The sequence below is a fragment of the Portunus trituberculatus genome, chromosome 2 (genome assembly GCF_017591435.1).
Source record: "Portunus trituberculatus isolate SZX2019 chromosome 2, ASM1759143v1, whole genome shotgun sequence".
Taxonomy (NCBI): domain Eukaryota; kingdom Metazoa; phylum Arthropoda; class Malacostraca; order Decapoda; family Portunidae; genus Portunus; species Portunus trituberculatus.
The window spans coordinates 5934634-5947960 of NC_059256.1; the positions used below are offsets into that span (position 1 = coordinate 5934634).

Below are 13327 nucleotides of genomic sequence, written 5' to 3' on the forward strand. Positions count from 1 at the left end.
AATAGAAGAAGAAGAAGAAGAAGAAGAAGAAGAAGAAGAAGAAGAAGAAGAAGAAGAAGAAGAGGAGGAGGAGGAGAAAGAAAAACAATAACAACAACAACAACATACCCATTAGACACTTTAATCTTGGTGATCTTATTATCAAGGTCAGAGGTCAGCGGAGCCTTCTTCAGTTCCTCCTCTGCCTTGGCTGTGGAGAAAGGTCAAATGAGGTCAAATCAAGGTCACATAAGGTCACGTAAGGTCAGATAAGGTCACGTAAGGTCAGATAAGGTCAAATCAAGGTCATGTAAGGTCAGGTTTTAAAGGTCCCAATACTACCACACAGTCTCTCTTCCTGCAATCTTACGTCATGACAAATTGACCCGTACATAGAAACGCCTTGCTCTCTCTGTCTCTCTCTCTGGCCTGTATTGTGAAACGCATAGCTCTCTCCCCATGCTAGCTTTCCGAGGGCTCCAGTTGAAGATTTACGTGTTTTTAAGGGTGTTTTTGTGGCTCTGGTGATGCATTGGTGAGATTTGTGGTTTGTTGAAAGGGGAAATTGTCTTGAAAATCTCGTTAGTTGTCTCTATGGCCATGGAAATTGTCGTAGTGAGAGAATGAAGCGTTTTTAAGGGTGTTTTTGTGGTTCTAGTGATCCATTGGTGAGATTTGTGGTTTGTTGAAAGGAGAAATTGTCTTGAAAATCTCGTTAGTTGTCTCTATGGCCGTGGAAATTGTCGTAGTGAAAGAATGAAGCGTTTTTAAGGGTATTTTTGTGGCTCTGGTGATGCATTGGCAAGATTTGTGGTGTGTTGAAAGGAGAAATTGTCTTGAAAATCTCGTTAGTTGTCTCTATGGCCGTGGAAATTGTCGTAGTGAAAGAATGAAGTGTTTTTAAGGGTGTTTTTGTGGTTCTAGTGATGCATTGGCAAGATTTGTGGTGTGTTGAAAGGAGAAATTGTCTTAAAAATCTCGTTAGTTGTCTCTATAGCCGTGGAAATTGTCGTAGTGAAAGAATGAAGCGTTTTTAAGGGTGTTTTTGTGGCTCTGGTGATGCATTGGTGAGATTTGTGGTTTGTTGAAAGGAGAAATTGTCTTGAAAATCTCGTTAGTTGTCTCTATGGCCGTGGAAATTGTCGTAGTGAAAGAATGAAGCGTTTTTAAGGGTGTTTTTGTGGCTCTGGTAAGCGTTTTTAAGGGTGTTTTTGTGGCTCTAGTGATCCATTGGTGAGATTTGTGGTGTGTTGAAAGGAGAAATTGTCTTAAAAATCTCGTTAGTTGTCTCTATGATCGTGGAAATTGTCGTAGTGAAAGAATGAAGCGTTTTTAAGGGTGTTTTTGTGGTTCTAGTGATGCATTGGTGAGATTTGTGGTGTGTTGAAAGGAGAAATTGTCTTAAAAATCTCGTTAGTTGTCTCTATAGCCGTGGAAATTGTCGTAGTGAAAGAATGAAGCGTTTTTAAGGGTGTTTTTGTGGCTCTAGTGATGCATTGGCAAGATTTGTGGCTTGTTGAAAGGAGAAATTGTCTTAAAAATCTCGTTAGTTGTCTCTATGGCCGTGGAAATTGTCGTAGTGAAAGAATGAAGTGTTTTTAAGGGTGTTTTTATAATGTTTTTGTTTCCCTTTGAAGAAAAAGATCAATAGATAAATAGGTAGGTAAATAAATAGGGAAATGAATAAATTGATAGATAAATAGAATAAATAAATAAAAACACATTAATCTCATCTATTTCTTGACTTAAATTGACTTAATTAAAACTTTCAAATGGTACTTAAATATATTTCTAACCCAATCTAACCCCATCTAACTTAACCTAACCTAACCTAACCTAACCTCATCTAACCTAACTTAACCTAACCTAACCTAACCCAACCTAACCTAACCCAACCCCATCTAACCTAACCCAACCTAACCCAGCCTAACCCAATCTAACCCAATTTAACCCAACCTAACCTAACCCAACCTAACTAACCTAACCTAACCTAACCCAACCCAACCCAACCCAACCTAACCTAACCTAACCTAACCCAACCTACCTTTAAGAATATTTGACTTAAACTGGTCTGGGGGTATAGGAGGCCTGACCCCCCCTAATCCCTTCCCGACGGCCTGGTTGTTCGGCACCACCACCACATTGACGTCCTTCACCCTCGGCACTGGCGGGGTGGTGGTGGCGGTGGTGGTGGCGGTGGTGGTGGTGGTGGTGGAGGTGGTGTCGATATTTTTCATCTTGCCGAGAAGTGTGTCTGTGTCTGGCGGGAGAGAGAGAGAGTGAGAGAGAGAGAGAGAGAGAGAGAGAGAGAGAGAGAGAGAGAGAGAGAGAGAGAGAGAGAGAGAGAGAGAGAGAGAGAGAGAGAGAGAGAGAGACACAAAACAGGAACAAATATATAAACAACAACAACAACAACAAACACTAGCCAACGATCACAGCACACACAGAGAGAGAAACAAAGACCACCACCTAAACACACACACACTTACAAAACACACACAGCGGTCAAACAAGCACACGGACACACAAACGCACACAGGCCCTTACCGAGACCCCCTACAGCATCTCTACCCCCTTCGGCCCCCTCACCACCCCCAGCGGCCGTGCAGGAAGCTGTTAAAGTCAACGATTCCAAAAGCGTTTCTTTCAGTGGCCTTGCCGGAATATGGCCACACTCATTAATGCTCGGCTCAGGGTGACTTGAGGGCCCTGAGGTCTTTGCGATGGTCCTTATGAGGGAGTCCAGGCGGTCCTCAGGGTGGTGGCGGTGGTGGTGGACGTCTGAGGTTAGGTTAGGGTTAGGTTAGGTTAGGTTAAAAGGGTTTTTCTTTGCATATATTAGTGTTGGTGGTGGTGGTGGTGGTGGTGTTGGTGGTAGGAGAGGAGGAGGAGGAGGAGGAGGAGGAGGAGGAGGAGGAGGAGGAGGAATTTAACTATGCAACATGGGGATGGAGAGAGAGAGAGAGAGAGAGAGAGAGAGAGAGAGAGAGAGAGAGAGAGAGAGAGAGAGAGAGAGAGAGAGAGAGAGAGAGAGAGAGAGATACAACAACAACAACAACAAGCAAGGAACAACAACAACAACAACACGGAAGCAAAACTAAACTAAAAAATAAAATATATATACAAAAAAATTAATTTACAACAACAAAAACAACAACAACAACAACATACCAAGCTCGCCGATCCCCAGAGTAGCAGCAGGGGAGGGGGGAGGCGTAGTAGCAGCAGTAGTAGTAGCAGTAGCAGCAGTAGTAGTAGCAGTAGTAGTGGAATCAGGAGTAGAAGTCGCAGCTTTTCCGATTTCTGCTCTACGCTCAGCCATGCTCTTCCTCTGCCTCTCTCTCTGCACGTGGCTCTGTCTACGTGCAAATCTCTGGCTCGGTCGACGCTCAAATTGCACAGTTCGTCTTGTCCGCTGTTGCAATGTGGTCTGGAATTCCGTCCGGCCGCTGTTTGGGTTTGGTTAGGTTAGGTTAGGTTAGGTTAGGTTGGGTTGGGTTGGGTTGGGTTAGGTTTCTCTCTCTCTCAAAACTTTTCTCTTTCAATTCTATCTATCTATTTAACTGTTTCTCTCTCTCTCTCTCTCTCTCTCTCTCTCTCTAAATATATCAACAAATCTCTCTCTCTCTCTAAATATATCAACAAATCTCTCTCTCTCTCTCTAAATACATCAACAAATCTCTCTCTCTCTCTCTCTCTCTCTCTCTCTCTCTCTCTCTCTAAATACATCAACAAATCTCTCTCTCTCTCTCTCTCTCTCTAAATACATCAACAAATCTCTCTCTCTCTCTCTCTCTCTCTCTCTCTACATCAACAAATCTCTCTCTCTCTCTCTCTAAATACATCAACAAATCTCTCTCTCTCTCTCTCTCTCTAAATATATCAACAAATCTCTCTCTCTCTCTCTCTCTAAATACATCAACAAATCTCTCTCTCTCTCTCTCTCTCTCTCTCTCTCTCTCTCTCTCTAAATATATCAAATCTCTCTCTCTCTAAATATATCAACAAATCTCTCTCTCTCTCTCTCTCTAAATACATCAACAAATCTCTCTCTCTCTCTCTCTCTCTCTCTCTCTCTCTCTCTATATCAACAAATCTCTCTCTCTCTCTCTCTCTAAATATATCAACAAATCTCTCTCTCTCTCTCTCTCTCTCTAAATATATCAACAAATCTCTCTCTCTCTCTCTCTCTAATACATCAACAAATCTCTCTCTCTCTCTCTCTCTCTCTCTCTCTCTCTCTCTCTCTCTCTCTAAATACATCAACAAATCTCTCTCTCTCTCTCTAAATACATCAACAAATCTCTCTCTCTCTCTAAATACATCAACAAATCTCTCTCTCTCTCTCTCTAAATATATCAAATCTCTCTCTCTCTCTCTATCTCTCTTACTATAAAAACATCAACAAAACCTCAATCAATCTAATCTAACCTTCTCTTGCCTCCTCCCTCTCTCTCTCTCTCTCTCCCTCTCTCTCACCACCCTCTCTCTCTCACCTGTATCTGAAACGAGACCCCATCCTGAAGAAGCTCTGTCTGCCGGAGGGACCTTTACTGGGAGCCTTGAGCCTAAAAAATGAGTGATGTTCAACTGCGCATTTCCACAGATGTTTACAAGCCTTCTCATTGTGGAGCCTGTGGGGGTGGAAGGAAAGGTTAGGCTAGGTTATGTTAGGCTCGGGGCTTAAGGCAAGGTTTGGTTAAGTTTGCGGTGTGTTTTGGTGTGTTTTTGTGTGTTTTTTGGGTGTTTTTGTGTGTTTTTGGGGTGTTTTGGTGTGTTTTTGAGGTGTTTTGGTGTGTTTTTGGTGGTTTTGGTGTGTTTTAGGGGTGTTTTTGTGTGTGTTTCTGGGGTGTTTTAGTGTGTTATGGGGTGTTTTGGGTGTCTTTGGTTGTGTTTTGGTGTGTTTTAATCCCTACAGTAGCATGACATGATTCTATATTCCTTGTGGTGACTATTTGGTGATTTTGTACAGCTTCAGAAACTCATGTGGGGGGTTAAAATAGTGAAGACTGTGGCCATTAATCTTGTGCCCTCCATACACCCTTGCTAATGTCAATAAAATGGTCTAATGGCACACAAAACTCAAGGTAAAAATGTGTCCCAGTACTGAAGGGGTTAAAATAGTGAAGACTGTGGCCATTAATCTTGTGCCCTCCATAGACCCTTGCTAATGTCAATAAAATGGTCTAATGGTGCACAAAACTCAAGGTAAAAATGTGTCCCAGTACTGAAGGGGTTAAAATAGTGAAGACTGTGGCCATTAATCTTCTGCCCTCCATACACCCTTGCTAATGTCAATAAAATGGTCTAATGGCACACAAAACTCAAGGTAAAAATGTGTCCCAGTACTGAAGGGGTTAAAATAGTGAAGACTGTGGCCATTAATCTTGTGCCCTCCATACACCCTTGCTAATGTCAATAAAATGGTCTAATGGCACACAAAACTCAAGGTAAAAATGTGTCCCAGTACTGAAGACTGTGGCCATTAATCTTCTGCCCTCCATAGACCCTAACCTAACCTAACCTAACCTAACCCCATACCTGAATACAAAAGTGTGTTCCTGCTCGCGGCCCTCGTCATCATCCTCCACCACCATCAGCGTCAGTTTCTTCTTCTTAAAGTCGAGTTTGGTGATCTTGGGCCAGAAAAACAGTCCAATCTTTGTCTCCTCTTCAAACACCAGGATGCCGGTCGGTGTGAGGCCCAGGCGGTAACTCTGGCCGTCCTTACCCTGTGGTGTGGTGAGGTGTGGTTAGGTTAGGTTAATTAAGGACAAGTGTGTGTGTGTGTGTGTGTGTGTGTGTGTGTGTGTGTGTGTGTGTGTGTGTGTGTGTGTGTGTGTGTGTGTGTGTGTGTGTGTGGGCCGTCCTTACCCTGTAGTGTGGTGCGGTGTGGTTAGGTTAGGTTAATTAAGGACAAGTGTGTGTGTGTGTGTGTGTGTGTGTGTGTGTGTGTGTGTGTGTGTGTGTGTGTGTGGGCCGTCCTTACCCTGTGGTGTGTGAGGTGTGGTTAGGTTACGTTAATTAAGGACAAGTGTGTGTGTGTGTATGTGTGTGTGTGCGTCAACTCACCAGAACAGTGTGCATGTCCACCCCATACATCTCCATCCACTTGGCCTTGTTCAGGTAACTCTGCTCCGCCTGGGCTGGGGTCAGGCCACTGTGAGAGAGAGAGAGATAGAGAGATAGAGTTAATTTTACTACCATTAGCAAGGTTTCTGATTTATTATGAGGAAAAACTCTCTTGAAAACCCAGCTGTTGTCTCTGGCTGAGAGGATAAGACATTTTTAAGAGTGTTTTTGTGGTTTTGGTGGTGGATTGACAACATTTCCTGCACAAGACTTCCAGCTTAGAAAAACAATACAAAACTATTAAATAATGGACACAAACCTGTATTCCTTGTATTTCTCCAGTATGTCTTCCTCCATTGAGTCAGTTTGGCCTGGGCAGAAGTGGAATTCGGAAACAAACCCAGGCGTGTGGACCGTTTCATCATAGTCACCAAGCTCGGCTGCAAACACACACACACACACATGGCTTCAGAAACTCATAGGGGGGGTTAAAATAGTGAGGACTGTGGCCATTAATCTTGTGCCGTCCATACACCCTTGCTAATGTCAATAAAATGGTCTAATGGTACACAAAACTCAAGGTAAAAATGTGTCCCAGTACTGAAGGGGTTAAAATAGTGAGGACTGTGGCCATTAATCTTGTGCCCTCCATACACCCTTGCTAATGTCAATAAAATGGTCTAATGGCACACAAAACTCAAGGTAAAAATGTGTCCCAGTACTGAAGGGGTTAAAATAGTGAAGACTGTGGCCATTAATCTTGTGCCCTCCATACACCCTTGCTAATGTCAATAAAATGGTCTAATGGTACACAAAACTCAAGGTAAAAATGTGTCCCAGTACTGAAGGGGTTAAAATAGTGAAGACTGTGGCCATTAATCTTGTGCCCTCCATACACCCTTGCTAATGTCAATAAAATGGTCTAATGGTACACAAAACTCAAGGTAAAAATGTGTCCCAGTACTGAAGGGGTTAAAATAGTGAAGACTGTGGCCATTAATCTTGTGCCCTCCATACACCCTTGCTAATGTCAATAAAATGGTCTAATGGTGCACAAAACTCAAGGTAAAAATGTGTCCCAGTACTGAAGGGGTTAAAATAGTGAAGACTGTGGCCATTAATCTTGTGCCCTCCATACACCCTTGCTAATGTCAATAAAATGGTCTAATGGTACACAAAACTCAAGGTAAAAATGTGTCCCAGTACTGAAGGGTTAAAATAGTGAAGACTGTGGCCATTAATCTTGTGCCCTCCATACACCCTTGCTAATGTCAATAAAATGGTCTAATGGTACACAAAACTCAAGGTAAAAATGTGTCCCAGTACTGAAGGGGTTAAAATAGTGAAGACTGTGGCCATTAATCTTGTGCCCTCCATACACCCTTGCTAATGTCAATAAAATGGTCTAATGGTGCACAAAACTCAAGGTAAAAATGTGTCCCAGTACTGAAGGGGTTAAAATAGTGAAGACTGTGGCCATTAATCTTGTGCCCTCCATACACCCTTGCTAATGTCAATAAAATGGTCTAATGGTACACAAAACTCGTAGTAAAAATGTGTCCCAGTACTGAAGGGGTTAAAATAGTGAAGACTGTGGCCATTAATCTTGTGCCCTCCATACACCCTTGCTAATGTCAATAAAATGGTCTAATGGTACACAAAACTCAAAGTAAAAATGTGTCCCAGTACTGAAGGGGTTAAAATAGTGAAGACTGTGGCCATTAATCTTGTGCCCTCCATACACCCTTGCTAATGTCAATAAAATGGTCTAATGGTACACAAAACTCAAGGTAAAAATGTGTCCCAGTACTGAAGGGGTTAAAATAGTGAAGACTGTGGCCATTAATCTTGTGCCCTCCATACACCCTTGCTAATGTCAATAAAATGGTCTAATGGTGCACAAAACTCAGGGTAAAAATGTGTCCCAGTACTGAAGGGGTTAAAATGGTGAAGACTGTGGCCATTAATCTTGTGCCCTCCATACACCCTTGCTAATGTCAATAAAATGGTCTAATGGCACACAAAACTCAAGGTAAAAATGTGTCCCAGTACTGAAGGGATTAAAATAGTGAAGACTGTGGCCATTAATCTTGTGCCCTCCATACACCCTTGCTAATGTCAATAAAATGGTCTAATGGTGCACAAAACTCAAGGTAAAAATGTGTCCCAGTACTGAAGGAAGAAGAGAGAGAGAGAGAGAGAGAGAGAGAGAGAGAGAGAGAGAGAGAGATGAGTAAGACAGACTCACACTGCAAGCTAAGGGCAAATAACTCAATCCCTGATGAGTAAGGCACATCGAGTCGTCCGGTGAGTATCTCTTGCTTCAGCTGCAGGAAGAACTGGTACCTGCAATGTGAGTAAATGGTGAGTAACATGAGGAAATGAGTAAAAAATGGGCAAATGAGTAAAAAAAATGGAGAAAAATGGACGAAAATAAGTAAATAAACGGGGAAATTAGTAAAAATGAGTAAATATAGAGAAAAATGAGTAAAAATTGACAAAATGAGAGAGAGAGAGAGAGAGAGAGAGAGAGAATCAAAACCAATTATTCCATACAAATGTCTTTTCTGTACAGTTCTACATACGATCTACACCTAAGAAAACATCGATATATAGATCAGTAAATGTTGAAGCTAAAAAGTTTTCTACGCTACTTACAGAGGTGGCTTGAGTGTGACTACGGGGCTACGGTTTCAATTAATATTTATCATTATTTAGTAGAAAGCTTTCCAGTCTACTTCTGAACATATGTATGGTGTTCGATTGCTTTATATTGTATGGGAGAGAGTTCCATGTGAGTGTGCCCTGGTGTGTGTGTTGGTGTGTTGGTGTGGGGGACATGCTGGTTGTCTTGTTGGCGTCTCGTGTACCGCTCTGTGTCACCTCTGTCTTGGCGGGAAAATGCACAACCCACTCTGGCGTTTATCTTATATATATTTATAGCTATATAAATTATTTTTTTTGTCAATTTTCAGCCAGTTTAATTGCTCCTCCAATACATGTGTTCGCCGCAAAATATTGTAGCTTTTGTATTTTGTTTTATTAAGTGTGTTTGCAGTGCCGTATATAAGGAGGCAGTAACTGATGGCGGCTATTTTCCGTGTTATGTTGTCAAATTTATCTTTGTTTAAGGAGAGTAAAATTCCCATCACTTTTTTTTGTGTGTGTTTCATGAATGTGCTTATCAAACATCATGTGGGATTATAAACAGCCAGATTCTTATGTGTTTGCAAGGAAAGATGGTGGTGTTAGCGAATGTTAGTGTTGTGTTATCGGGAATTTGCCTAATGATTGCCCTGGTTCTGATGAAAATACATTGTTTTATTTGCATTTAGAAGGAGATTGTTTTATTAAAGCAATCCCTGGTGTGAGGAAATGTTTGTGCTGCTGAGATAAGGTCATGTAACGCGGTAACTTGACCCGTGTGCATGAACTGTATCGTTGGCGTGCTGAATAGAGCTGCCAGATCGAGTAGACAATATTTCCCTGCATACAAGCTAAAATTTCCCTTTTCCACCTAGAACTGCCTTATTTCTTACGTCTAGGAATTAAGATTATACAAAACACTAAATTATCTATACATATTCAGGGTCAAAACATGATTATTTATTCACATTCAGGGGAAAAACACGTAAAAAGCTAATATTTCTCACCATAATTTCCCCTTTTTAGCGATTTTTCTTTCCTGTCAGTCAAAAAATCTCTAAAACAAATAAATTTCCCTGCATGTCACCTCTGCTACTGAATAATCTCGCATCCATTAATCGTCTCAGCAAGCTCGTTAAGAAAAAATGAAGAAGAGAATTGGCCCCAAAAATGATCCCTGTGGAACTCCGTATTTTAATGGTGCAGTATTGAACATTGTATTATGTAGTATTGACATTGTATTATGTAGTATTGACATTGTATTATGCAGTATTGACATTGTATTATGCAGTATTGACATTGTATTATGCAGTATTGACATTGTATTATGCAGTATTGACATTGTATTATGTAGTATTGACATTGTATTATGCAGTATTGACATTGTATTATGCAGTATTGACATTGTATTATGTAGTATTGACATTGTATTATGCAGTATTGACATTGTATTATGCAGTATTGACATTGTATTATGCAGTATTGACATTGTATTATGCAGTATTGACATTGTATTATGCAGTATTGAACATTGTATTATGCAGTATTGACATTGTATTATGCAGTATTGACATTGTATTATGCAGTATTGACATTGTATTATGCAGTATTGAACATTGTATTATGCAGTATTGACATTGTATTATGCAGTATTGAACATTGTATTATGTAGTATTGACATTGTATTATGTAGTATTGACATTGTATTATGCAGTATTGACATTGTATTATGCAGTATTGACATTGTATTATGCAGTATTGACATTGTATTATGCAGTATTGAACATTGTATTATGCAGTATTGAACATTGTATTATGCAGTATTGACATTGTATTATGCAGTATTGACATTGTATTATGTAGTATTGACATTGTATTATGCAGTATTGACATTGTATTATGCAGTATTGACATTGTATTATGCAGTATTGACATTGTATTATGCAGTATTGACATTGTATTATGCAGTATTGGACATTGTATTACTAATTATGCCATTTTGAGCTATTTGAGAGAGAGAGAGAGAGAGAGAGAGAGAGAGAGAGAGAGAGAGATGCACACAAACTGCAACCACAAAAACCACACAAGCAGATGACACACGCATACACACACACACGCACACATACACACACACACACACACACACACATACACACCTGGTCAGTTCCTCTCGTAGTAAATTTGGCTCAGAACTGTAGAATTTGACCTTAAATCTGAAGGTATACGGCGGCCCAACTGCGGAGAGAATGAGTAAATGGTGAGTAAGAATGAGTAAATGAGTAAATTATGGGCAAAAATAAGTAAAATGTCCAGAAATTAATAGAAATGAAAATTAGTTAATAAAATCTACCCGGTGAATGAGTAAGGTGAGTAAATGGTGAGTAAGGATGAGTAAATGAGTAAATTTTGGACAAAAGTAAGTAAAAATGTCCCAAAATTAGTACTTTTAATGCTACAAAGGATAAATAATTAATAAAATCTACCTAACATCAATATTTTATGAGTAAATGGTGAGTAAGGATGAGTAAATGAGTAAATTATGGACAAAAGTAAGTAAAAATGTCCCAAAATTAATACTTTTAATGCTACAAAGGATAAATAATTAATACAATCTACCCCATCAATATTTTATGAGTAAATGGTGAGTAATGATGGGTAAGAATGAGTAAATGAGTAAATTTTGGACAAGAGTAAGTAAAAATGTCCCAAAATTAGTGCTTTTAATGCTACAAAGGATAAATAATTAATAAAATCTACCCAACATCAATATTTTATGAGTAAATGGTGAGTAAGGATGAGTAAATGAGTAAATTATGGACAAGAGTAAGGAAAAATGTCCAAAAATTAGTAGAATGAAAAATAATAAAAAAAATCTACCTCAACATCAATATTTTATGAGTAAATTGTGAGTAAGAATGAGTAAATGAGTAAATAATGGACAAAAATAAGTAAAAATGTCCAAAAATTAGTACTTTTAATGCTACAAAGGATAAATAATTAATACAATCTACCCCATCAATATTTTATGAGTAAATGGTGAGTAAGAATGAGTAAATGAGTAAATTATGGGCAAAAATAAGTAAAAATGTCCAAAAATTACTACTTTCAATGCTACAAAGGATAAATAATTAATAAAATCTACCCCAACATCAATATTTTATGAGTAAATGGTGAGTAAGAATGAGTAAATGAGTAAATTATGGACAAAATAAGTAAAAATGTCCCAAAATTAGTACTTTTAATGCTACAAAGGATAAATAATTAATACAATCTACCCCATCAATATATTATGAGTAAATAGTGAGTAAGAATGAATAAATGAGTAAATTATGGACAAGAGTAAGGAAAAATGTCCCAAAAATTAGTAAAAATGAAAAATAATAAAAAAATCTACCTCAACGTCAATATTTTATGAGTAAATGGTGAGTAAGAATGAGTAAGGATGAGTAAATGAGTAAATTTTGGACAAGAGTAAGGAAAAATGTCCAAAAATTAGTAAAATGAAAAATAATTAATAAAATCTACCTCAACATCAATATTTTATGAGTAAATGGTGAGTAAGGACGAGTAAATGAGTAAATAATGGGCAAAAGTAAGTAAAATGTCCAGAAATTAATAGTTTTAATGGTACAAATTAAAACAATGAGTATAAACTATCCCAACATCAATATATTATGAGTAAATGGTGAGTAAGAATGAGTAAATGAGTAAATTATGGACAAAATAAGTAAAAATGTCCAAAATTAGTAGAAATGAAAAATAGTTAATAAAATCTACCCGGAGAATGAGTAAGGTGAGTAAATGGTGAGTAAAGATGAGTAAATGAGTAAATTATGGGCAAAAATAAGAAAAAATGTCCAAAAATTACTACTTTTAATACTACAAATGAAAAAAAAACGAGGAGAGAGAGAGAGAGAGAGAGAGAGAGAGAGAGAGAGAGAGAGAGAGTACAGTGACCTAGATTAAAGCTAGCTCAACCAGTCACCACCACCACTACCACAACCACCACCACCACCACCACCTACAACAACAACAATAATAACAACAACAATAATAATAACAATAATAATAATAATAATAATAATAATAATAATAATAATAATAATAATAATAATAATAACTTACTTTTCACCTGCTTCTTGATCGATTTAGTTGGGTCAAGCCAATGCTGAAAAATAAATAAATAAATAATAATAATAATAATAATAATAATAATAATAATAATAATGATGATGATGATGATGATGATGATGACTGGAAAAGGAGAAGGAGGAGGAGGAGGAGGAGGAAAAATAATGAGAGAGAGAGAGAGAGAGAGAGAGAGAGAGAGAGAGAGAGAGAGAGAGAGAGAGAGAGAGAGAGAGAGAGAGAGATAGACAGACAGACAGACACACACACACGCGGTCACGTCTCCAGGTGAGCGAGCATACAGTTAGTAGTAGTAGTAGTAGTAGTAGTAGTAGTAGTAGTAGTAGTAGTAGTAGTAGTAGTAGTAGTAGGAATATATGTATGTAACTATTGTTATTACTATTACTAATTACTACTACTACTACTACTACTACTAATAATAATAATAATAATAAGAAGAAGAAGAAGAAGAAGAAGAAGAAGAAGAAGAAGAACAATATGG

The 13327-nt window shown here is 38.6% G+C and overlaps 1 protein-coding gene across 1 annotated transcript in view; it reads right to left on the reverse strand.

Moving 5' to 3' along the window:
- Positions 1–12871, reverse strand: part of LOC123501574 (band 4.1-like protein 5) — a gene marked incomplete at its 5' end in the record, with an annotated part of 20454 nt that extends 7583 nt beyond the window's left edge. The window contains 11 exons of the mRNA XM_045250496.1: positions 109–190; positions 2024–2239; positions 2527–2760; positions 3151–3428; positions 4476–4613; positions 5521–5711; positions 6052–6139; positions 6371–6491; positions 8300–8397; positions 10854–10932; positions 12823–12871. Coding sequence (XP_045106431.1) covers positions 109–190; positions 2024–2239; positions 2527–2760; positions 3151–3428; positions 4476–4613; positions 5521–5711; positions 6052–6139; positions 6371–6491; positions 8300–8397; positions 10854–10932; positions 12823–12871 — 1574 coding nt within the window. The remainder of the gene's footprint in view (positions 1–108; positions 191–2023; positions 2240–2526; positions 2761–3150; positions 3429–4475; positions 4614–5520; positions 5712–6051; positions 6140–6370; positions 6492–8299; positions 8398–10853; positions 10933–12822) is intronic.
- Between the last annotated feature and the right edge of the window lie 456 nt (positions 12872–13327).